This window comes from Enhydra lutris, unplaced genomic scaffold (genome assembly GCF_002288905.1).
Source record: "Enhydra lutris kenyoni isolate GAN:26980312 unplaced genomic scaffold, ASM228890v2 scaffoldscaffold29, whole genome shotgun sequence".
Taxonomy (NCBI): Eukaryota; Metazoa; Chordata; class Mammalia; order Carnivora; family Mustelidae; genus Enhydra; species Enhydra lutris.
In genome coordinates, this window is record NW_019154113.1 from 18844247 (window position 1) to 18868412 (window position 24166).

Genomic DNA, 24166 nt, shown 5'->3' on the forward strand with positions numbered 1-24166 from the left:
ACAGTAGGGTTGGTCAAGGCTTCCGACACCCAGGCCCCTCGTGGGCCACGCTAAACCCCTGCGGTTCCCGACACTCCTGCCCTGGCTGTGCTGTTCCCTTTGCTGCTCCAGGCTCCCTGTGTCCCAGCTGCCCTTCAGTGATCCATCCCAGCCTTTGTTTCTCCGGGGAACCTTTCTGGACTGTCCCCCCAGCCCCGATACTGATCTCGATGCCCCTTTTCCATGTGCCCCCTCACGTGGGGCTGCTCCTAAGATGACTGCATCCAGGTATTCGGACTTCTGCTAACTGGTCCAGGTGCTGCATTGCACAGCTGGTCTGTCCTGCTCCGCTGAGTCAGTGCAGGGGCCACTGGCCCCTACTGGTGGCTGGTCACCTGGCTCAGAGTCCCCCTGGGGTGCTGTCTGGCAACTCGAGCCCCAGCTTTGAGGCAGGAAGAAAAAGAGGGATGAGAAGAGTTTCACAGAAGGAAGGTTTCCGTTGTGGAATGTGAATGTCCACTCCCAAAGCGAGTTCCTGAGAAAGCTCTCCACATCGTAAGTGATTTCGCAAGGGAGATTTTCAAAGCAGCAGCTGGACTTGCGCAGAACTTCCGAAGTATTCGTGCCCCTTCCATCCACACGCTTCCGAAGTGGGTCAGAGGGGCCAGGGAGCGCCGTGGCGTCACCATTTCACTTTCAGAAGAACTCAAGAGTAGAAGGATCCAACCGTGGGTGTTGTGTCTGAGAACAGGGCTTCTTGATGGGGGAGACGGCGCCATGTCACTGCCTGGTATCCTGGCGTCTGGGGACGGCCCCACAGAGCCACCGTCAGGCAAAGAGAGGGCACACGTCCGCTGTTCCCATTTCGTTCCCTTTCATCCTCTGCGACAGGGGACTAGTGCGGGGGAGAGGACAGCGTGAAGGGTAACAGCACAAGGACACACGGAGCAGCAAAGTCTGGGCCCCAGAGGTGAGACGAGCTGGGTCTTTCACCTGCCCTTTTGCTGCTCCCTCTAGTTTTAAAAGGAAAGCTCAGGACCAACACCGCAGGCAGAATTGGGAGTCCAGAGAGGACTGGTTACAGAGCACGAAAACAAATTTGGGGGGTGTCTGTGTCAATATGGATCAGAATATAAAGACAGCCTGATTTTTTTATAATTGTTTTGAACTACTATAACATGCAAATACGCACTTAGAAAGCTAACTTAAACAGCATTTATCAAGCTATAAGTCATATACAGTTCACTAATTTAAAGTTAAAACTATTGAATTTCAATTTAAATAAATACAGATTTATAAATATACCTTCAAGTGTCTGTAGTGTATTTCCAAATATGAGCTTCTAGGACACAACGAATGTCATGATGAACGTCAGAATTTCATAGGTACATTTTTTAACCTTCACAGAACAAAACTAGAATTTAGTAACTGAAGGTTAAATGAAAAAGTGTCACCCACGGGGTGCCTGGGTGGCAAATCCATTAAACGCCTGCCTTGAAAAGACTTGAAAATGATGGAGAACTTCCAGATAATTTTACCAAACTCACAAAAGGCTGACCTCATCCTGACAGAGCACCAGCAGGGGGGCCAGTATCTCAGACTTTTTGTGATGGGTCTAGAGCTAGGCTGGCTGAGGAGGTGACCCCTGTGTGCGGAGGACACTTCGGACTTGTAAGTGTGTAACGTGTGTGAGACCAGGAGTCAGTGATGGTCCCTAATTTACAAGTACAAACATGTAGCCGCTGCTCAGGGGAGGTAGGGACACAGGATTTGCTTAACAGTGTGCTTTTTTCAGAAATCGGGGATATTTTTCCCTTCAAGTGGTAGGGCAGCAGGAAAACTCTCCAGAAGGCTTCCCTGCTTCCAGGGCTGTGCCCCCGTTTTTAAAAGGACTCTCATTTGCAGCAAACTTTAGATCCGGTCGACGAGGTCGCGGCCCTCATTGCAGCCACCATCCACGACGTGGACCACCCTGGGAGAACCAACTCGTTCCTGTGCAATGCCGGCAGCGAGCTGGCCATTTTGTATAATGACACTGCTGTGCTGGAGAGCCACCACGCGGCCTTGGCCTTCCAGCTGACCGCCCGAGATGACAAATGCAATATCTTCAAGAATATGGAGAGGTGAGAGTGCTGGGCGGGGGAGCACGCTGGTCCCCGAGGTACAGGTCGCGTGGTCCGGAGTTCTCTCCTTCCATGTGTGCAGTGGCTGTCAGGATAGTTCCAGTTGTGCGGCCGTCACCCCAGTCAACTCAGGCACGTTTCCATCCTCCCCAGAAAGCACCTCAGACTCGTTGACAGTCACTTCCCGGGTCCCACTCAAGTCCCCCAGCCGCAGGCACCCACGGAGGCACCTTCTGTCTCCGTGGATCTGCCAGTTCCACACATGTCCTCATAAACAGAAGTGCCCCCGATGTGTGGCCTCTTGGGACTGGCTCCTTTCTCTTAGCACGATGCTTTCAAGGTTCAGCTCTTTTATGTCTTGACATTTCAAGATGACAAAGTACGATGCTGACATCTTGAGCTTCTCGAGACTCAGAGAAGCCGTCCTCTTCCGTCTCTGCTCCAAGCACTCCACTCCGCCCTCCTGGGCCCAGCACGCTTCTCGGCATTGTCGGTGTTCACGTGTTACTGCGAGGAAGCCTTACCTGACCCCTCGTGCTAGTTATTCAGCGCCAGGTTCCTTCACAGCACTTACCACATGTTTAAATCATCATTTTCATTACTTGGCTCATGTCTGATTTGATTCTGAGGTTCCGTACGGCCACAGTAGCCACTGCCCTTCGTTCCTTTCTGTACCCTCCGTGTCTGGCATGGTCTGTGGGAGGGACTTCATAAATACCAGGTCGAAGACATTAATTTGGATTGGTAAGAAACGTTTTATAGGGAGATTTTAAAAAAGATTCCTGATTTTACAGAACTCTTTTGCCATGTTCTGGAATTGCAGGCTTTATTCATAGTTGCTGGTACAGACATCAGTTAGCTCTGGAATAATACACAGGACCTGGTCACCTGGGTTGTCCCCCGGGAAAGCAATGGGGTGACTGGAGAAAAGGGGTTGAACAGAGCTAATGTCACAAAATGACTAAATGGAAACAAGGGCTGGAGGGAGAGGGACGCAACTCTTGCCTGTCTACCCTCTCAGCGTCCGGGCGCCGCAGTTGCTGGATCTCAAGGCCCCTCTCGGTACATTTGTCATAACCACTGATGTCTGCCCTTGTTCACCCTACCATGTTTTCTTGCTCTAAGAATTATGTGCCTTATGCCCCAGAAGGATGAACATCGCACCTGTTTAAAGTCGTGATTTTAACCTCCGCTCAGGTTCCCCTTGCTAATGATCTTGCTTTCAAGTGTGCCCCCCGGGACTTCCTGCTGTGCTAGAATTTCAGCACAGCGGGTGCTGTCCTGGATACCGACTGTTGGGAGGAGCATCTGTCTGGCCTGGACAAGTCCGCGGTAGCTCCCTCTTGTTTGTCGTCTGAAACAGGAACGACTACCGGACGCTGCGTCAGGGGGTTATCGACATGGTCTTAGCCACAGAAATGACAAAGCACTTTGAGCACGTCAACAAATTTGTCAACAGCATCAACAAGCCCCTGGCGGCGCTCGAAGCAGATGGGGTAAGGAGGAGAGTCTGTGTGTGGGTCCCTCATTCCTGTGTGTTGTGGGGAAATGGAGTGGAAGAGGTGACGAGCTGTGGAAGGGCTCCCAGGTAGGTCCCTTGGATTTCATTTCCAGTGGTTGAAAAATTAAAGTATACAAGCTTGTCAGGAAAAAAGACCTCCAAAAGTAGACGTGGAAACTGGAGCTGATTTGAGGTGGGGGGACCATGCCTGTGCGCATTCTCACACTCGCCCCTCGCCCCCTCTTTGGGCATTCCGGGGTCAGTTGGACCTCTTGAGGTCTCCCCCCGACCCTCGCTGTGCACCTGCTGTGGCAGCATCCACTCTCCCCTGCTGGTCTCCATAATGCCGGGGGGGGCGGGGGCATTAAGACCCTGCACTTTGGTCCCAAGGGTGACGGTATTGTTGGACATCATTTCTGGACTTGAGGCCTGGAGTCCACAAAAACTGCCCGGCAGGAGACCACAGCCAAGGAAGCAGACAGTGGCGTTCCCATCCCAGTTGTGCTTCCCCCTTTCCTTGGCTGTAGAATGGGCGGAATGAAGCTGAGGGCACAGGACAGGTGGGCATGGGACAAGGTGTGGTGAGATCCGCACCTGCAGCATCTGTTTTCATGAACCCTCTTCCTTCGAGGCCCTGCCGCCTACCCCACAGCCACCGAACACCTTAGCCCCAGCTCCTGGTCTTCTCCATGGCCCTCCTCCCGCCTCCTGTCAACGTCCTAAGAGTCTGACCAGGCACAGGGATGGTTTATCCTGTGAGGCTAGGATCACCAGTCCTTGAATTCTGACCCCACTTGACTCCTGCAAGTCATCTGGTTATGGCCTTTGTCCCCGGCTTTCTAGCTTATTACCCCCTTCCTACTGGTTCCTCTTCAACATGATTTGAAACCCACTGGGAACTCTGCTTCCTTCGCCCACCCCTGTCCTCCGGCTCTGCTTCTGACTTCACTTCCTTTCCACGGTCTTCCAGTGTGGCAGCACCGCCACCAACCTCTTTTAGTAGCTCTGCCATCCTGGATAGCATGTCATCCAGGCCACTGCTTGGGCCAGGTCGGGGTAGGCCCCAGGTTCCAGCTCTCCTCCATAAGGACTTGGGGTTACTTCTGAGACTGGAAATCAACCTGGTGAGCAGGCAGAGGAGGGACAGAGTCCTAGGAAAGAAAGTAGTTTACAGCTGCGAGGACTGAACCGTAGTCACACAGCTGGAGAGAGAAGGGTCAACACGAAGTGGCTGGTGCTGGGAAACTGGGGGCAAGGGGACCTATGAAGGCAGCCTTGGCCATGTGCACTCTCCCGGGGAACAGGCAGCCTGGGCTCTGGATGGGCATTTTAATGGCATATCTGTTCCCATCAGGCCTTTTTAGACCATTGTGGTTACTCACTGAAATCACACGGCTAAGCTCTCTGGCAAGCATGAAGAGACTAGCTGGTTGCTGTCTCTGACAGCGCTCTTTGCCTTAATGCTCCCTCTTCCAACCTGAATTTGCTTGGGGTGGGGGGGCTTAGCCACCTGGCCCATTAGACCACAGGTTCAGAATCCACGCCAGTGGTCTTCCTTTAACCCAGACAGCATGTGATACTGTGGACAGACAGAGCCCAGAACTAAAGGTAGACCTGAAGTTCTTATCCTGGGTTAGCTGGGTAGCTCTGGACAAGTCTCTTCGCCTCTCTGGGTCCCAGTGTCCTCATCTATAAAATACAATAGTAAATGATACTGCTTTTCATGCCGACTGTAAGTTTTTGTGAGTGAAGATCAAAAGAGAACGACAATCATGAGGTAACCCTGCATCTGACAACCTTGATAGACTGACCCTCGGCTGCCGCTAGTTCTCACGATCACAGCTCTCATGGGACTGGGCGGGGGTTGGGTTGTGCAGGGCAGGGAGCCTGGTGCACTGCAGGTCCCTTCTGGTGAGAGGGCAGAGAAACCTTTTATGTTTACAGTTGACTTCTTTTATTAAGGCGGCATAATAAACGCTCCTGTCCCACGGGAGAGCAGTAGAGCTAGAACAAAGAAGTTTTATTTCACTATCTGTAGTGGGAAGGAGAGAAGAGCCCGGAAGGGGGAGGGGTACAAAGACCAACCGCCAGTAGTACCCTCTACACTCGGGTCCTGCTAGGATCTCACTGGGCCTTAGTTTCCCTTTTTGTCAAGTGTGGGGCTGAGCTCAAGGCTCAGATTATACTCCTCACTGTTCCATGAAGCATTTCACTTGTCGATTCTGGTCAGGGCCTTCCGATGTGTACAGTGGTGCCACATCTGTAAGGGCTCGGTACCAAGGAACCCACTTTGATCGAGTTCTCCCATGTTTCAGGAAGTGGCTAGAGATGAAGAAGCCGTGACCACCATGCTCAGGACCCCAGAGAACCGGACTCTGGTTAAGCGGATGCTGATCAAGTGCGCGGATGTGTCCAACCCCTGCCGGCCCCTGGAGCAGTGCATTGAGTGGGCCGCACGCATCTCCGAAGAATACTTTTCTCAGGTGAGATGCAGCCTCTTATAAGTTCCTTGAGAGAGAAACACAGTAAGACCATTAGAGGCAAGGGACTGACCACCAGGAAGTAGAGAGCTAAGTGAAATTCTGTCCTTGTGGAGCACAGCTTGCCTTACAGGCTTACCAGTAATTCGATCAGCTTCCCTTTGCCTTCCTTCCTGCAGAATGTTTTCACTGGCTATAGAATCCTGGGCTAACGACTTTCTCTTAACAGCTTTTACACTGTGGTCTGCCCTTCATATTCTCTCCGGGTAGAAAAAATTCTTGTAGGGCAGAAAAAAAAGAAAATACAATGGCTAGAAGTTTTGCAAATTTATTGAAAGCATATACGTACATGCCACATCCGAGAGGGTAGGGAGGGACGGGGAGCAGACGCCACACCAGGAGGACAAATCCCCATAACACTTGGCTTTGAAAAACAGAGATTTAACTTCTTACACTCAGTGGGGCTTATAACCCAGAACTTGAAAAATCAGTGGGCTTAGGGGTGCCTGGGTGGCACCACCCCAAAGTGACTCCTGCCCCAGGGAGAGGGAAAGAAAACCACACATACCAGTTCAGCTGTGGCCTCCGCAGTAGTCTAGTCTGACCCAACTCAAGCCTCAGACAGACCCACAACAGGCAGAGAGAGCCATTTCAGATGCCTGGACTGAAGGCAAACACAGCAGCACCCCCAGGAGACCCCACAGCACCAGGTTCTCGTGTACCAGTATTGCACGGCCACTGCTTTTAAGAGCAGAGACATAACTGAATTTCCAAACACAGAGACAAAATGAGGAGGTAGAGGAGCATGTCTCAAATGAAAGAACAGGACAGAATCCTAACAGATCTAAGTGGAAAAGAAGATAATAAGCTTGATGGATAATTCAAAATAAGGGCAATAAAGATACTAACTGGACTTGAGAAAAGAGTGGTCGCCCTCAGGGAAACCCTCAGCAAAGAGAAACATAAAGAACCAACCAATGATAACTCAGTAACTAAAATTAAAAATTTACTAAAGGGAGGGGCGCCTGGGTGGCTCAGTGGGTTAAGCCTCTGCCTTCAGCTCAGGTCATGATCTCAGGGTCCTGGGATCGAGCCCCGCATCAGGCTCTCTGCTCAGCAGGGAGCCTGCTTCCCCCTCTCTCTCTGCCTACTTCTGATCCCTCTCCCTGTCAAATAAATAAAATCTTTAAAAAAAAAAAAATTTACTAAAGGGAATAAAAAGAGGAAGAACAGATCAGTGACCTGGAGAACAGAGTAATGGCAAGCAATCAAGCTGAATCAAGAGGGAAAAAAAATAAGACTAATAAGTTGAGGGAACTCAGTGACACCATCAAGTATGATAAACATTTCATGGGGACCCAGAAGAGGAAGAGAAAGAAAAGGGGGCAGAAAAACTTCCTCAATCTGGGGAAGGAAACAGAAATCCAGATCCAGGGGCGCCTGGGTGGTTCAATGGGTTAAAGCCTCTGCCTTCGGCTCAGGTCATGATCTCAGAGTCCTGGGATGGAGCCCCGCATCAGGCTCTCTGCCTACTTGTGATCTCTGTCAAATAAGTAAAATCTTAAAAAAAAAAAAAGAAATCCAGATCCAGGAGGCAGAGAGCCCCAGCAAAATCAACTGAAGGATGCCCATACCAAGACACACAGTAATTAAAATGCCACGAAGTGGGGGCACCTGGGTGGCTCAGTGGGTTAAAGCCTCGGCCTTCGGCTCAGGTCATGATCCCAGGGTCCTGGGATCGAGCCCCGCATCGGACTCTCTGCTCAGCGGGGAGCCTGCTTCCTCCTCTCTCTCTGCCTAATAAATTAAAAAAAAAAATAAAAAAAATAAAATGCCACGAAGTGGTGATCTTCAGAGCATTTTTACAGCAGCAAAAGAAAACGGTTACATAAAAGGGAACCCCCGAAAGGCTACCAGTTGATTTCTCAGCAGAAAGTTTGTAGGCCACAAGGGTGTGGCATGATACATTCATAGTGCTGAAAGGGAAAAAACCTGCAACCGAGAATATGCAGCAAGGCTATTATTTAGAATAGAAGCAGAGGTAAAGACTTTCCCAGACCCACAAAAGAATTCATCACGGTTAAAGCAGCCTACAAGAAAGGCAAAAGGAGATTCCTTGAGTGGAAAGGAAAGACCATAAGCAGGAGTCAGAAAAGTAGGAAACACAAGAGGAGTAATATTAAGTATATCTATAAAAATCCCTCAATGGATTCCACAAAATAAAAGGATATTTAGCGTGACAACATCTACCTAAAATTTGGGGACAAGAGGAATAAAAATTTAGTGCTTTTACAAGGGGTTCAAACTTAAGCGACCATTAACTTAATAAAGAATTCTGTATGCATAAGGTGTTATATATAACCTAATGGTAACGACAAATCAGAAACTTGTAATAGGCAAAAAAATAAAAATAAAAATAAAGCCAATTAATGTGAGAGAAGAGAACAAAGGAAGAAAGGAACAGAAAAACTGCAAAACAACAACAAAATGGCCATGAATGCATACCTATCAACAATTATTTTGAATGTAAATGTACTAAACAATGAGAAGACATAGGGTGGCAGATTAGATAAAAAATTAAGACCCATCTATATGCTGCCTCCGGCAGATTTATTTCAGACCTAAAGATATGCAGACAGAGTGAAGAGATGGAAAAGCATTTATCATGCAAATAGGTGTGAGCAGAAAGCCAGGGTAGCAATACTTGTATAAGACAAAATAGACTTTAAAACAAAAGACTGTAACAAGAAACAGAGAAGGACAGTACATAGTCATAAAGGAAACAATCCAACAAGCTATAACAATTGTAACTATTTGCGCACCAAACTGTGGGAATGTAAAGCAGCTAATTAACAAATGTAAAGGAAGAAATCAATGGTAATACAGTAATAGTGGAGGACTTGACCGTGCACTTACAGCAGTGATCCATCATCCACACAGAAAATCAGCAATAAAACAATGGCTGTAAATGACACATTAGACCAGGCAGATCCATGACCAATAATATCCAGAACATTCCATCCTAAAACAATATGTGTTCAAGTGCACATGGAACATTCTCCAGGATAGATCACATATTAGACCAAAAAACTCAGAAAGAATTGAAATAAAACCGTGCATCTTTTTCCAACCCACAAAGCAATGACACTAGAAGTCAACCACAGGAGAAACTCCAGGAAAGAACAAATACGCGGAGGTTGACTGACCCGCTACTGAACAATGACTGGGCCAACCAGGAAATCAAAGAGGAAATAACAATACACGGAGACAAATGAAAGTGAAACACAATGGGCCAAAATCTGCTCTAGGAGGAAAGTTTGTAGCAATACAGGCCTGCCTCAGGAACCAAGAAAAATCTCAACCTAACCTTACCTCTGAAGGAGCAAGAGAAAGAAGAAAAAACAAAACCCCAAACCAGCAGAAGAAAGGAAATAGTAAAGATTAGAGCAGAAACAAACAAAATAGAAACAAAAAACAATAAAACCTATCAATGAAATCAGGTTCTTTGAAAAGATCAACAACCCGTTAGCCAGGCTCATTAAAGAGAGGGGGGGGTGTCTGGGCAGCTCACCCTACTGCGTGGCTGCCTTCAGCTCAGGTCATGATCTCTGGGGTCCTGGGATGGACCCCCACGTCAGGCTCCCTGCTCGGCGGGGAGTCTGCTTCTCTCTGTGCCTCCCCTCTACCCACTCATTTCCTCTCTCTCAAAAAGAGAGAGAGGACGTAAAATCACAAATAAAAGAGAAATACCAACCAATGCCACAGATCCATAATATACATAGTAGAGAGCATTATGAGACTCTTAGGAAAAATTACACACCGACAGATTGGACAATCTAGAAAAAAAAAAATAGGTAAGTTCCTAGACACACATAACCTTCCATGACTAAACCAGGAAAAATAGAAAATTTAAACAGACCAATGACCAGCAATTAAATTGAATTCTGAAGAAACAGAAGTCCAGGTCCAGACAGCTTCACAGGTGAATTCTACCAAACATTTCAAGAAGAACAAATACCCATTCTCCCCAAACTATTCCAAAAATAGAAGAGGAAAGAAAGCAACTCATTCTTTGAGGCCAGCATTACCCTGATACCAAAACTCGATAAAGACACTACAAAGAAAAAGAACTGTAGGTCAGTATCTCAATGAGCACAGATGCAAAAACCCTCAACAAAATGTTAGCAAGTGAAATCTAACAATATATTAAGAAATAAATTCACCACCATCAAGTAGGACTTATTCCTGGGATGTAAGGGTGGTTCCATATTTGCAAATCAATCAGTGTGATACATCACATCCAAAAGAGAAAAGATAAAAACCATATGATCATTTCAGTAGATGCAGAAAAAGCATTCACCAAAGCACATCCATTCATGATCAAAATCCCTTTGCACAGGTTTCGAGGGAACACACCTCAACATAATAAAGCCATATATGAAAACTCCACAGCTGGGGCGCCTGGTAAAGCGTCCAACTCTTGGTTTGGGCTTAGGTCGTGATCTCAGGGTCGTGAGATCAAGCCCCACCTCAGGGCTCTGCACTGAGCACTAAGTCTACTGGAGAGTCTCTCCCCCTCTCCCTTTGCCTCTCTCTCTCTAAGTAAATCTTAAAAAAAAACACACACACACAGCTAACTTCATACTCAGTGGTGAAAAACTGAAGGCTTTTCCCCTAAGATCAGGAACAAGACAAGGGTGTCCACTCCAACCACTTTAATTCGACATAACCAGAAGTCCTAGCCACAGCAAACAGACAAGAAGAAAAAATAAAAGGCATCCAGATTGGTGGGAAATAAAAACTTCTACAATTTTTATTTCACAATAAATAAAAGAAATAAAACTTTCACTATCTGCAGACATTATATTACATACGGAAAACCCTTAGGACTCCACCAAGGGGGCCTGGGTAGCTCAGGTCATGACGCCAGGGTCCTGGGATCAAGGCTGCTTCTCCCTCTCCTCCCCACTCATGCTCTCTCTTGCTATCTCTGTCTCTCTCTCTAAAATAAGTAAGTAAAATCTTCTTAAAAAGACTCCACTAAGGGCACATGGGTGGCTCAGTTGCCTAAGCATCTGCCTTTGGCTCAGGTCATGATCCTGTGGTCCTAGGATCCATGTGGTCCCCGCCTCAGGCTCCTTGCTCAGTGGGGAGTCTGCGTCTCCCTCTGACCGTCTCCCCTTCTTGTGCTTTCTCTCTCTCTCAAATAAATAAAATCTTTAAAAAAACTAGACCTGATAAATGAATTCAGTAAGGTCACTGGATACAAAGTCAATGTATAGAAATCTGTTGTGATTCTGTACCCTAATAGTGAAGGAACAAAAGGAGAAATTAAGAAAATATTTACAATTGCACGAAAAGTAATAAAATACCAGGAACAAAGTTAACCAAGGAGATGAGAAACCTGTATTCGGAAGGCTACAGAACACTGATGAAAGAAACTGAAAATAACACAAATGGAGAAGTATTCCATGCTCTTGCGTATAGAAACTATTGTTACAATGTCCACACTACCCAAAACAATCCATGGACTTACTGCAGCCCCTATCAAAATACCAGCAGCATCACTCACAGAACTAGACAAATAAGCCTACAATGTGTGTGGAACCATAAAATACCCTGAGTAGCCAAAGCAGTCTTGAAAAGGAAGAACAAAACTGGGAGATATCACAACCCCAGATTTCAAGATAGACTACAAAGCTACAGTAATCGAAACAGTGTAGTACTTGGACAAAAACAGACACATAGATCAGTAGAACAGAATGGAGAACCCAGAAATAGACCCACAACTACACAGTCAATCTTCAACAAAGGAGGCAAGAATAAGCAATGGGAAAAAGTCTCTTCGATAATTAGTGCTGGGAAAAAAGACCGCTACGTGCAAGTGAATTCAGTTAGACCACTGCTTAAACTACACACCAAAATAAACTCGAAAGAGCTTAAAGACCTAAATGTGAGAGTTAAAGCCATAAAAATCCTAGAAGAGAGTCCAGGCAGTAATTTCTCTGACATCAGCTATTAACATTCTTCTAGATATATGTCCTATGAAACAAGCAAAATATACTATTTTTTTGAGACTACTCAAAATTAAAAGCTTCCGCACAGCAAATAATAAAAGACAACCTATGGGATGGGAGAGACTATTTGCAAATGAACTCCCATAAAGGGTTAATATCCAAAATATATTAAAAAGCTATACAGCTCAACACCAAGGAAAAAACTAATCCAATTTAAAAATGGGCAGAAGACACGAATGAGCCTTTCTCCAAAGACCTATAGACGACCGAGAGACACAGCAGAGATTCTCAGCATGACTCATCAGGGAAATGCAAGTCAGAACTACAGGTAGACATCACCTCACACCTGTCAGATTGGCCAAAATGAAGAACACGGCAAGTGTTGGTGAGGCTGTGGAGCAAAGGGAACTCTCCTGCGCTGTGGGTGGGAACGCAAACTGGTGCCGCCCTTGTGGAGAACAGGGTGGAGGCCCCTCAGAAAATTACAAACAGAACTACCATAGGATCCAGTCGTTCCGGTACTGGGCATTTACCCAAAAAAATCAAAGACGCTAATTTGAAAAGATAAATCCACTTCTCAGTTTACTGCAGCATTATTTACAATAACCAAAATATGGAAGCAACTCAAGCATCCATCAGTACATGAATGGATAAAGTAGTACACACACACACACACACACACACTATGTATATATAATGGAGTAATACTTAGCCTTAAAAAAGAATGAAATCTTGGGGCACCTGGGTGGCTTCGTTGGTTAAGCCTCTGCCTTTGGCGCAGGTCATGATCTCAGGGTCCTGGGATCGAGCCCCACGTCAGGCTCCCTGCTCAGTGGGGACCCTGCTTCTCCGTCTTCCGCTGCCTCTTTGCCTACTTATGATCTCTCCGTCAAAATAAATAAACAAAATCAAAAAAAAAAAAAAAAAAAAAAAAAAAACCTTGCCATCTGTGATAACATGGATGGACCTTGAGGGCATTATCTTAAAATAAATCAGAGAAAGACAAGTACTATGATCTCACTTAAGTTTGGAATCTTAAAAACCAAGCTCATAAATACAACAGATTATTCGTTGCCAGGGCAGGGGTGTGTGAAATGGATGGAAGGAGTCAAAAGGTACAAGCTTCCAGCTATAAAGTCAGTAAGTCATGAGGATACAATGTACAGTGTGGCCGCTATAGTTAACCCTGTATTGTATATTTGAAGTTGCTGAGAGAGTAGATCTTCATAGTTCTTATCACAAGAAAAAAATTCTTACTGTGCTGAGCATTTCACCATATGAACAAGGACGGAGTCATGTATATCAGTTATACCGCAATTAAAAAAGGAAACACTTCGGATGCATGGGTGGCTCAGTCAGTTAAGTGTCCGACTCTTGATCTCAGCTCAGGTCTTGATATCAGGGTCATGAGTTCAAGCCCCTTAAAAAAAGAAAAAGAAACACTTTATAAAACGGTAAATACATAAATATATATATATAATTATACATATTTACCGTTTATATTTTAATTATATATTATATATAATATAAAATGGTAACTACAAGGTATTTTTTTCTCTTAATTTCTCTAAATACATAGGACTATTTTCAGCAAAAGTTATAAGACTGCGTTGTAGAGTATGTATAAAGGATGGGGCAAAAGGAAAAGTACATGAGTGCAAGGTTTTTACACCTTACATGAAGCGCTAGTTATATGAATTAGCTCAATAGACTGAAAAGTCACGGATATATAGGGTAATCCTTAGAGCAACTTGTGTTGTTTAAAAGTTAGACATTATAATGGAATGCTAAGATATATTAAAATAGACAAAAGTGGCAGGAAGGAGAAACAGGAACAAACAAGGGGAAAAAAGGTAAAATGGGAGCTCTACCACTAATGACATCAAGACTTAACATTAAATGTTAGTGGACTAAATGCTAATTAAATACGAGATCATCAGGTTGGATTTTTTTTTTCTCAAGATTTTTATTTATTTATCAGACAGAGATCATAAGTATGCAGAGAGGCAGGCAGGGAGAGAAGAGGAAGCAGGCTCCCCACTGAGCAGAGAGCCCGATGTGGGGCTCAATCCCAGGACCCTGAGATTATGACCCGAGCTGAAGGCAGAGGCTTTAACCCACTGAGCCACCCAGGTGCCCCAGGTTGGGTTTTTTTTTAAACCAACTACGTGCAGTCCACAAAAGACACAAAATATAAGGAACAGATACATACAAAGACAGAAATGGATGGAGAAAGATTTATCACGCAAGTTGTAAATATAAAAAAAGACTGGAGTGGCTACATTGATCTCAAACGTCAAGATAGAAAAGGTTATGAGAGAGAAACTGGGCTCTTCAGAATGATAACGGGTCAGTTCTGTAGGAGAACACAGTAATCATAGACGTGCGTACACTTGATAACACACCTCATAAATGAAGCCAAACCGACAGAGAAGTAGCCAATTCTACAGTCATGGGTGGATATTTTAACGCCCTCTTTCAGTAACTGATGGGACGTCCAGATTGAAATACTGGTAAGAACAGACAATCCAGACACTATCCGTCACCTTACCAGAGTTAAATGTTCACTACACCCTACGTGGCAGAACATCTACTAAACACATCATATGCTGGGGACACAGAAATTATTCAGTAAATTTAAAAGACATGAAATCATACAGAATATATTCTGTAGCTACGGCAGAATGAAATCAGAACTCAGTAATAATAAGGTATCTAGGTCAATGCCAAATATTTCTAAATTGAACAACACACTTCTTAATAATCATTGGGTCAGATAACAAAACAGTCCCATTTACAAATGCACTAAAAACAACATCTAGGAATAAATTTAACCAAAGAGGTGAAAGACCTGTGCTCTGGAAACTATACAACACTGGTGAAAGAAATTCAGGATGACACAAAGAAATGGAAAGACACTCCATGCTCATGAATTGGAACAAATATTGTTAAAATGTCTGTACTACCCAAAGCAATCCACAGATTAAAGGCAATCCCCATCCCATTATCAACAGCATTTTTCATAGAACCAGAACCACCAACCCTAAAATTTGTATGGACCCACAAAAGATCCTGACTAGCCAAAGCAGTCTTGAAAAAGGAAGAACTGAAGATGTCATGGTTCTAAATTTCAAGTTCTAGTACAAAGTGGTAGTAATTGAAACAGAATGGTATTGCAGTAAAAAGGACACATAGATCAATGGAAGAGAGCAGAAAACCCAGAAGTCAGTTACTCTTCAAATGATTGAAGATACAATGGGACAAAGTCTCTAACAAAAGTTGTTGGGAAAACTGGACAGCCACAAGCCAAAGAATGAAACTGGACCACTTTCCTTCACTATACACAAAAAATAAAACTCAAAATGAATTAGAGACCTAAATGTGAGACCTGAAACCATCAAAATCCTTGAAGAGAGCACATGCAGTAATCCGACATCATCCCTAGAAATATTTTCCTAGCTAGGTCTCCTGAGGCATTAAAATAAAATGTTTCTATACAGAAAAGGAAACAGTAAGACTAAAAGGCAACCTACAGAATGGGAGAAGATATTTGCAAATGACATATCTGACAAAGGGTTAGTATCCAAAATACATAAAAATCTGATACAACTCAATACCCCTAAAATCAAATAATGCAGTTTGAAAATGGCCAGAAGACATGAATAGACATTTCTCCAAAGATGACATAGAGACATGGCCAGGGCACAGGAGAAGAGGCTCAACGTCACACATCACCAGGGAAATGCAGATCAAACCTCACCCCTGTCAAAATGGCTGAGATCAGAACACAAGAAACCACAAACCTCGGTGAGGCAGTGAAGGACAAGGGTGCCTCGTGCACGTGCGTGCGCATGCGCACTGGTGTGGGCTCTGTGGAGAACAGTCCGAGGGCCCGCAAAAAAATGAAGAACAGAACTTCTTCCCAATCCAGGAGTTGCACTACTGGATATTTACCCTTAAAACACAAAAACGCTGATTTAACAGGATACTTGCACCTCTGTGTTTGTAGCAGCATTCTCTACAGTAGCCGAACAATGGAAGCAGCCCAGGTGTCCGTCGACAGATGTCTGGATAAAGATGATGTGGTGCACACATGGAATATTACTCAGCCATAAGAAATGAAATCTTACCATTTGCAACAGTATGGAAAGAGCTAGAGAGTATAGTGCAAGTAAAATAAGCCGGTCAGATAAAGACAGATACCATATATCTCACTCATAGGTGGAATTTAAGAAACGAATGAGCAGAGTGGAAAAAAAAGTGAGAGACAAACCAAGAAACAGACACTTGACTATAGAGAACAAACTGATGGTTAGCAAAGGGGAGGCGGGTGGGGGAAATAGGGGGCCGAGGATTAAAGACTACACTTAAAATGATGACAAAAATAAAATGAAAATAGAGAAGAAAAACCCTAAAGTTAATGACTGAGATTTCACTTTAAGAAACGAGAAAAGACAAAGCATATAAGAGATAATATTTAAGAGCAAAAAATGAGAAAATGGAGAAAACAAATTAACACAGCCAAAAGTTGATTGAGAAAATAAAATTTTCCAATATTTAACTAGAATTATCAAGAAAAAAGAACACTACCAATATTAGTAATGAAAGAGGTATTATCATAATCCTACAGATATTAGAAGTATAATTTTTTAAGGTACCAACAAATTTGACAACTTAAATGCCTTAAAAACTACAGTTTAACCAAATCAACAAAACAACCACCTGAGAAGTCCTGTATTAAATTATTTATCAAAATTTACTCTGAAAGATTTTCCCACAAAGTAAATTCTAGGCCCAAATGGTTTCACTGAGGAATTCTATCAAATATTTAAGGAAGAAATAATACCAGTCTTATAAAATTGTATCAAAAGATAGAGGCAGGGGCAGGGAGGGTACCTGGCTATCTCACTCAGTAGAGCATGGGACTCTGGAGCCTGAGAGTCATGAGTTCAAGTCCCACATTGGGTGTGGCATCTACTTTAAAAAAAAAAAAAGATAGAGGAGGTAGAAACACTTCCCAACTCATTTTATGAAGCCATTATCATTCTGATATCTAAATCTGATAAAAACAATACCGGAGCAAATTATAGTCTATTGTCTTCATGAACATAGATGCAGAGATACTTAATTGAATAGTATATAAAGAAGATACTATCTTATCATAAATTAGAGGTTTTTTCCCCCAAGAATGCAAGGTCAGCTTAATATCAGAAAAATCAAGAATTATAATCCCCATCCCCAATTAAAAGAAAAGAGAAAAAACACGATTATTTCAGTAGCTACAGAAAAACCATTTGATGAAATTCAACATTCATTCATCAAAAACACACTTAGCAAGCCAGGAATAGAAGGGAACTTACTTTAAAAAGGACATCTACAAAAACTTACATCTGACATTATATTTAATGGCAAAATATTGAGTACATTCTCAAGACTGGAAACAAGGGAAGGGTACCACCACTGTTGAACCTTGAATTGGCTGTCCTAGTCATTGCAATAAAGAGGAAAAAAGTACAAAGAAGATAATTTTTTTTCATCTTTGCGGATGACATGGTTTTTTATATGGAAAGCTCCAAGGAGTGTGCAAAATGATAGCATTCACAAGGATTTTATTTAGCAAGGCCCTAAGACAGAAGGTCCTAAGACACAAAAATACATAGTATTTCTGTACTAGCCAAAACCAACTGGAAAATTAAAAACCTAATCCTATTTACATAGCTATTAAAAAAATCCAGGAACAAATTAATAAAAAGAAGTCTAGTCCTTTACACTGAAAACCACAAAATATTGCTGAGAGATTAAAGAAACACTTGAACATCTGCAGAGGTGTACCAGTTCTCCGGACTTCCAAGGCTTCCAAGGCTCACTTCCTTCCAAGGCTCACTGTTGTTAAGGTACAGTTTTCTCCGAATTGATGTGTACATCAGTGCAGTTACAGTCAAAATCCCAGCGGGGTGGTTTTGTTGTTGGGGGAGGGAGGCGGCTAGGAGTTCTGGGTTGTTTTTTTGTTTTGGGGGGTTTTTTTGTAGAAATTGACAAATGGATTCCAGAATGTATATGGAAAGGTGAAGGACCGTGAAAAAGCAAGGCAAACTTGAAAAAAGTTGGAAAATTAACACTATTTGTCTTTAGAACTTAAAATAATCACACAGGTGCGGGGCTTGCATAAGGAGGTCAGGTACATGGATGGAGGAGAATACAGAGGTCTCAGAAGTAGACCACATCCACATAATCAGCGTGGAAAGGAAAATGGTTTTCAGCAAGTGGTATCCGAATACTTAGATATTTCTACCCAACAAAAGAACCACAACTTCTACCTCATACCAGAGGAATACTGTTTCACAGTGGATCGTGGATCTAAATATAAAACCTCAAACCATAAAGCTTTTGAAGAAAAACACAGAAGAATATCCTAATTTGGTCATTTAAAAATGGACACATATTTTGTAGTTACAGAAAACCACCACCATAAAAAGAAAATTTGGGAAAGGAGAATCAGAATTCCGGAATTGTGCTCATCTGCACACAGCAAGCCCCTGTAGGAAAATACCCACAAGTCCCGGCCAACGGCTAAGTCAGGATATATGAGAAATGACCGCTCATTAATAAAAAGACAAACCACCTCATTTAAAATGGCCAAGTATTTTAATAGACACGTCACAAAAGGAGATGTGTGAACAGTCAAGAAGCTTATGAGAAGTGCTGAACATCATTAGTCATCAGGGAAACAGATGCTAGAACTGCAGGGAAAACCACTACACCCACTAGGGTGTCCGGAAGTTTCAAAGACTGACAACACCAAGTTCCTAAGGATGTGGGGCACCTGGGATTCATCATCAGTAACAGGTGTACAAATGCTACAACCTCCTTGGAAGCAGTTCAGCAGGAGGTGACTGTGTGCGTGCACGCATGTGGTAGAACACACATTAGATTTAACATTTTCAATGGTCATGTGTTTTGTTTTCCTTCACTGTTCTAATGTGGTGTATCACCTCAGCTGATTTTAGATGCTGAGCCATCCTTGCATTACTGGACTCTACCACATTTAGTCATGGCGTATGATCCTTTCATGTGCTGCTGGATTCTGTTTGCTATTTTGCTGAGGATTTTTCTATCAGATATTGGTCTGTGGTTTTCTTGCCGTGTCTTTGCCAAGCTTTGGTACTGGTAATGCTCTCCTCCTCAGTTGAATTAGGAAGTGTCCTCTTCTCAATTTTTTGGAAGAGTTTAAGAAGGATTGGTGTTAATTCTTTAAGAGTTTGGTAGAATTCACCAGTGAAGCTATCTATTTCGGGGTTTTTCTTTGTTGGGAGGTTTTTCATTAGTGGGCTGAACGTCCTTACTAGTTACAGGTCTACTCAGCTTCTCATTCCTTCATAATTGAGTCTTAGTAGGTTGTAGGTTTCGAAGAATGTTAATTTCATCTACGTTAGCCATTTTGTTGCAGTACAACTATTTACAGTATCCCCTTACAGTCTTATTTCTGTAAAATGGGTAGTTATGTCCCCCTTTTTTCTCCCTTGTTATTTTGTCCCACTTTTACTTCTGATTTTAGTAACTTGAACCTTTTTTTCCCTTAGTCTGTCTAGTAAAGATTTTTCAGTTGTGTTGTAATCTTTTGAGAGACCTGGCTTTTGGTTTTGTTGATTTTCTGTTTTTCTTTTCTCTGTTTTACTTACCTCGGCTCTAGCTTGTGATTTCTTTACTTCTGTGGGCTTTGAGTTTAGTATAATCTTTTTCAAGTAAGGTATAAAATTAGTTGTTGAATTGAGAGTTTTCTTTTTAATGAAGGTACTTATAGCCATGAATTTCCCTGTCAGCCCTACTTATATCTCATCCCATAACTTTCTAGATGTTGTGTTTTCATTTCCATTTGCTTCAAGGTATTTTATCATTTTCCTTGTGATTTCTTCTTTGGCCCCTTGGTCAAGAGTATTTGATTCCCACATATTTGTGAATTTTCCAGGTTACTTCCTATTGATTTCCAGTTGCATTCCAAGTAGAATAAGTACTTTGTATTAAGATTAATCTTTGTACAGATTATTCTAATCTTTAAAATATTTATTAAGGCTTGTTTTGTGGCTGAACCTACATTTTATCTTGGAGAGTGTTCCACTTATGTTTGAGAAAAATTACGTATCCAAAGTGTTGCTAGATGAATTTTTTTTTTTTTTTTTTTTTTAGATTTTTATTTGTTTATTTCACAGACAGATCACAAGTAGGCAGAGAGGCAGGCAGAGAGAGAGAGACAGAGGAGGAGGTAGGCTCCCTGCTGAGCAGAGAGCCCGATGCAGGGCTCGATCCCAGGACCCTGGGACCATGACCTGAGCCGAAGGCAGAGGCTTTAACCACTGAGCCACCCAGGCGCCCTAGATGAATGTTCTCTTAATGGGAGGTCCCTTTGGTTTGTATTATTCGAGTCCTCGATCCCTTATTGATCTGTTTTATCCATTATCAAAAGCGCGGTATTGAAGTCTTCAACTATTATTGTAGGAGTATCTGTTTCTCCCTCCAGCTCCGTCCGTGTTTTCTTCCTGTAGTTTGGACTCTGATGTTTGGTGTAGATAGGCTTACAATTGTTGCATCTTCTTGGTCAATTAACCTGTTTTTTCAATATATAATATCTATTTTGTCTGATAGCAGCATAACTCCTCAGCTCCATATTGGTTTTTTCTTGGAATACCTTTTTACATCCTTTCAACCTACTTGTGTCTTGATATCTGATAGAAAGCCTTTGGTAGACAGAATATAGTTGGGTCAGGTTTTTGTCCATCCTGCCAGCTATGCCTTTTGATTGGGGAGTTTAAACCACTTACATTTAAAATAATTACTGTTGAAGAAGGACTGACTTTTACCATTTGTTTTCTTGATGTCTTACAGCTTTTTGGCTTTCTTTTTTTTTGGTCTTTCCTGTTCCCCATGACTGCCTGCCCTTGTGTTTGATTTTTTTTGTAGTGACACCTTTGCTTTCCTCACTTCCTTCTATGTGTAAGTATTCTGGATTTTTGTAGTTAGCATGGTACATACAGTATCTTAAAGTGAAGCAATTTATTTTAAATTGATACCAACTTCAGTCATACATATGAACTCTTGTACATCTGTCCCCCACCCTACTTTGATGTCATAGGTTGATATATTGCTATATTACGTATCCATCAATGGGGGTGATTCTTATGCGTGTCTTTTAAATCCTGTAGAAAAACAGTGGAACCGGGGGCACCTGGGTGGATTGGTTGGGCAGCTGCCTTCAGCTCAGGTCATGATCCTAGAGTTCCGGGATCAAGTCCCACATCAGGCTTCCTGCTCAGCCGGGAGTCTGCTTCTCCCTCTGACCTTCTCCCCTCTCATGCTCTCTCCCTCTCACACTCTCTAATAAATAAGTAAAATCCTTTTAGAAGAATGAAAAAGAAAATAGTGGAATTACAAACCAAAATTATAGTAATATTGCTTTGTATGTTTGTGCATTTGCCTATGTGTGTTTACCTTTACTGGAGCCTGTTAGATCTTCATAGGACCCGGAGTTACTGTCCGGCTTCTTCACTCTCTCCAGCATTTTCTGTAAGCCAGGCCCAGTACTAATCCGTCCTCTCCACTGGTTATCTGGAAGCGCCTGCGTTTCCATCTCGTTTTTGAAGAACAGCTTTGCCTGATAAAGAATACTCAGTTGATGACAGGTCTGTCGCCTTCACATCATTTCTTTCCCTGCCTACAGGCGTCCCAGGCTTCTCCCGAGAAGTCGGCTCAGCATCTTTCGGAGAATTTCTCCTAACAAGTCATTTTTCTCTTGCTGCTGTTAAGATTCTTTGTTTCTGGCTGACAGTTCGGCTATAACGTGTAGCGATGAGGTTCTTCGGGCTTTTATCTGGAGTTGTCTGGCTTCTTGGTGTCGCAGGTGTAGGCCTTCCCTCACGTGGTGGCAGTTTGGGGCTGTCGCTTCTGATGGCCGCTGCTGCGACTGTCTTGGCCGGACTCTGATAATGCATGTATCGATCCATTTGATAATGTCCCGAAAGTCCCTCAGACTCTTGTCACTTCTCTTCATGTCTTTTCGCTTTCTCCTCCTCAGACTCAAGAACTTCAAATGCGCTGTCTTCCGACTTGTCGCTGTTCCCCCCCCGCCCCGCCCCCTGCTCACAGCTGCTGTTGGATCTCTCCTGTGGATTTTTCAAATCTATCTTTGTATTTTTTAGCTTCCAGAATTTATTTAGGTGCTTTTTATAACTTCTTTCTCTTTGTTGCTATTCTTATGTGGCGCATACCTCATTTTCCTAATTTCCTTTAGTCCTTGGTCATGGTTTCCTTTAGCTCTTAGAGCAGGTGTAAATGGTTGTTTTAAAGTGAGCAGCGCTTCCAGGGAGCAGGCCGGGGCCTGGGACCGGTTCCGAGGGTAAGAGTGGCAGGGGGTGGGGACCAGCTCCCCGGCCTGAGAGGAGTTTTCCTTTGGTCTTGCTGAACCTGGGACCAGTCCTCCCCTGAGCCCAGCCCCCGCCGCAGCCCGACCAAGTCCCTTCCCATGCCCCCCTGGTGTCCCTCCCCCGTGCTCTCCTTCCTCGCCTCCCCCGGGTCGCCTGCACCCCCAGCCCGGCGAGCTGCTCAGATGGTCGGGAAGGATGATCTGGTGCCAGAGCCAGCAGGATGTCCCCTCCGGACGGCTCCCCGAGACCCCAGCACCTTCGGTCACCACCCGCCTCATGGTTCCTTTTGGGCGGCCCACCGAGCCGGTGCCCACCTTACTTGCCCCTCGCGTGACCGGGGACCTTCAGGGGCTCCAGGAAGCCGTCCCGCGTCACTGCGGACACCCCTCACCGTTTTCTCCAGGACGCTGTGTTGAAAGCAAGACCTTCGTTTAGAAAAGGAGCCCCTGACCTCTCTCAAGATAAAATCAAGATCCTGGGGGGAAAGGCAGGCTTATTTTCATTTTTTTTGCAAATCTCTGGAATCCTAAAGACGGTCTGGAAGAGTCTGACACAAACGTGCTCATCTGAGTTGTTTCTTCACCTCAGGGTCCCGGGGGGTTCAGAACTTTTTCAAATAAAACAACTAACCTGAGGGGAGCAGCAGCCCCTCGATCCTTCCTTGCGAGGGCGGCTTCTTTCCCAGTGCCGCGGGCCTGGCTCCGGGCTGCACGGAAGCCCCACCGGGGAGGCGCTGGTGTGCGCGGGGCGGCCCCCCCCCCCCCCCTGTGCACCTGCTGCACTGGCCTCGGGCTCACCGAGCCGCTTCGGCGAGGAGCTTCCTGGGGTCGGGAAGGACAGCTGGGCAGGGGATCTGCCGGCCGCGGGCTCCCGCTCCAGGACCCCTGCTCTCTGGCTCGAGCCCTGGTCCCCACTCCCCACGAGTTCTGGGGCCGCTCCTCAGGGAGCAGAGCCGGACACTGGAGTCTCCTAATTCGGGTATTTTCTGCTTTCCAGACGGATGAGGAGAAGCGGCAGGACTTACCCGTGGTGATGCCGGTTTTTGACAGAAACACCTGCAGCATCCCCAAGTCCCAGATTTCCTTCATCGACTACTTTATCACAGACATGTTTGATGCTTGGGACGGTAAGAGCTCCGCGGCCGGCGCCCTCCACAGGCGCACGGGCCCACGGCGTGGCTGGCCCTGGAATGGGTGTGGGGCTTAGACTCTCAAGGAGGACAGAGGAAGAGAACCATGCCTTCCCCGAGGACCCCGGAGGCCTGGGTGCTCTTCCCGCCCCTCCCCTGCTCAGGGCTGCAGCCCGGCGAGGACGGGGTGCTGGGGGGAGGAGATGGCCTAAGAGCAGCAGGTGCTGAGTCGGAGGCGTGAGGGACAGGGGGGGGGTGGGGGGGGGGTGACGGAGAGCCGGACAGGGCCATGGGTCGGGGGCTCCACTGCCTTCTTAACCGCCCCGCCACCGGAGCTGATGAAAGGCTCCAGCAGATTCCGTCCCCTCTGGGGCCCCTGCCGGAGCTGTCACCTCCAGGTGTGGGCAGAGCGGCTGGGCTGAGGCCGGGAGCTGAGCGGGATGACACACCTGCCCGATGCCCCCTGCCCCCTCCGCAGTGCCACCCCTTAGCCCAAAGTCCCCTGAGGCTGGGAAGGAGACC

At 44.8% G+C, this 24166-nt stretch overlaps 1 protein-coding gene across 2 annotated transcripts in view; it reads left to right on the forward strand.

Moving 5' to 3' along the window:
• Positions 1 to 24166, forward strand: part of LOC111152625 (phosphodiesterase 8A) — a 148745-nt gene that overhangs the window by 123222 nt on the left and 1357 nt on the right. For both annotated transcript variants that reach the window (XM_022511160.1, XM_022511161.1), the window contains 4 exons: positions 1885 to 2102; positions 3466 to 3598; positions 5919 to 6086; positions 23512 to 23641. In XM_022511160.1, coding sequence (XP_022366868.1) covers positions 1885 to 2102; positions 3466 to 3598; positions 5919 to 6086; positions 23512 to 23641 — 649 coding nt within the window. The remainder of the gene's footprint in view (positions 1 to 1884; positions 2103 to 3465; positions 3599 to 5918; positions 6087 to 23511; positions 23642 to 24166) is intronic.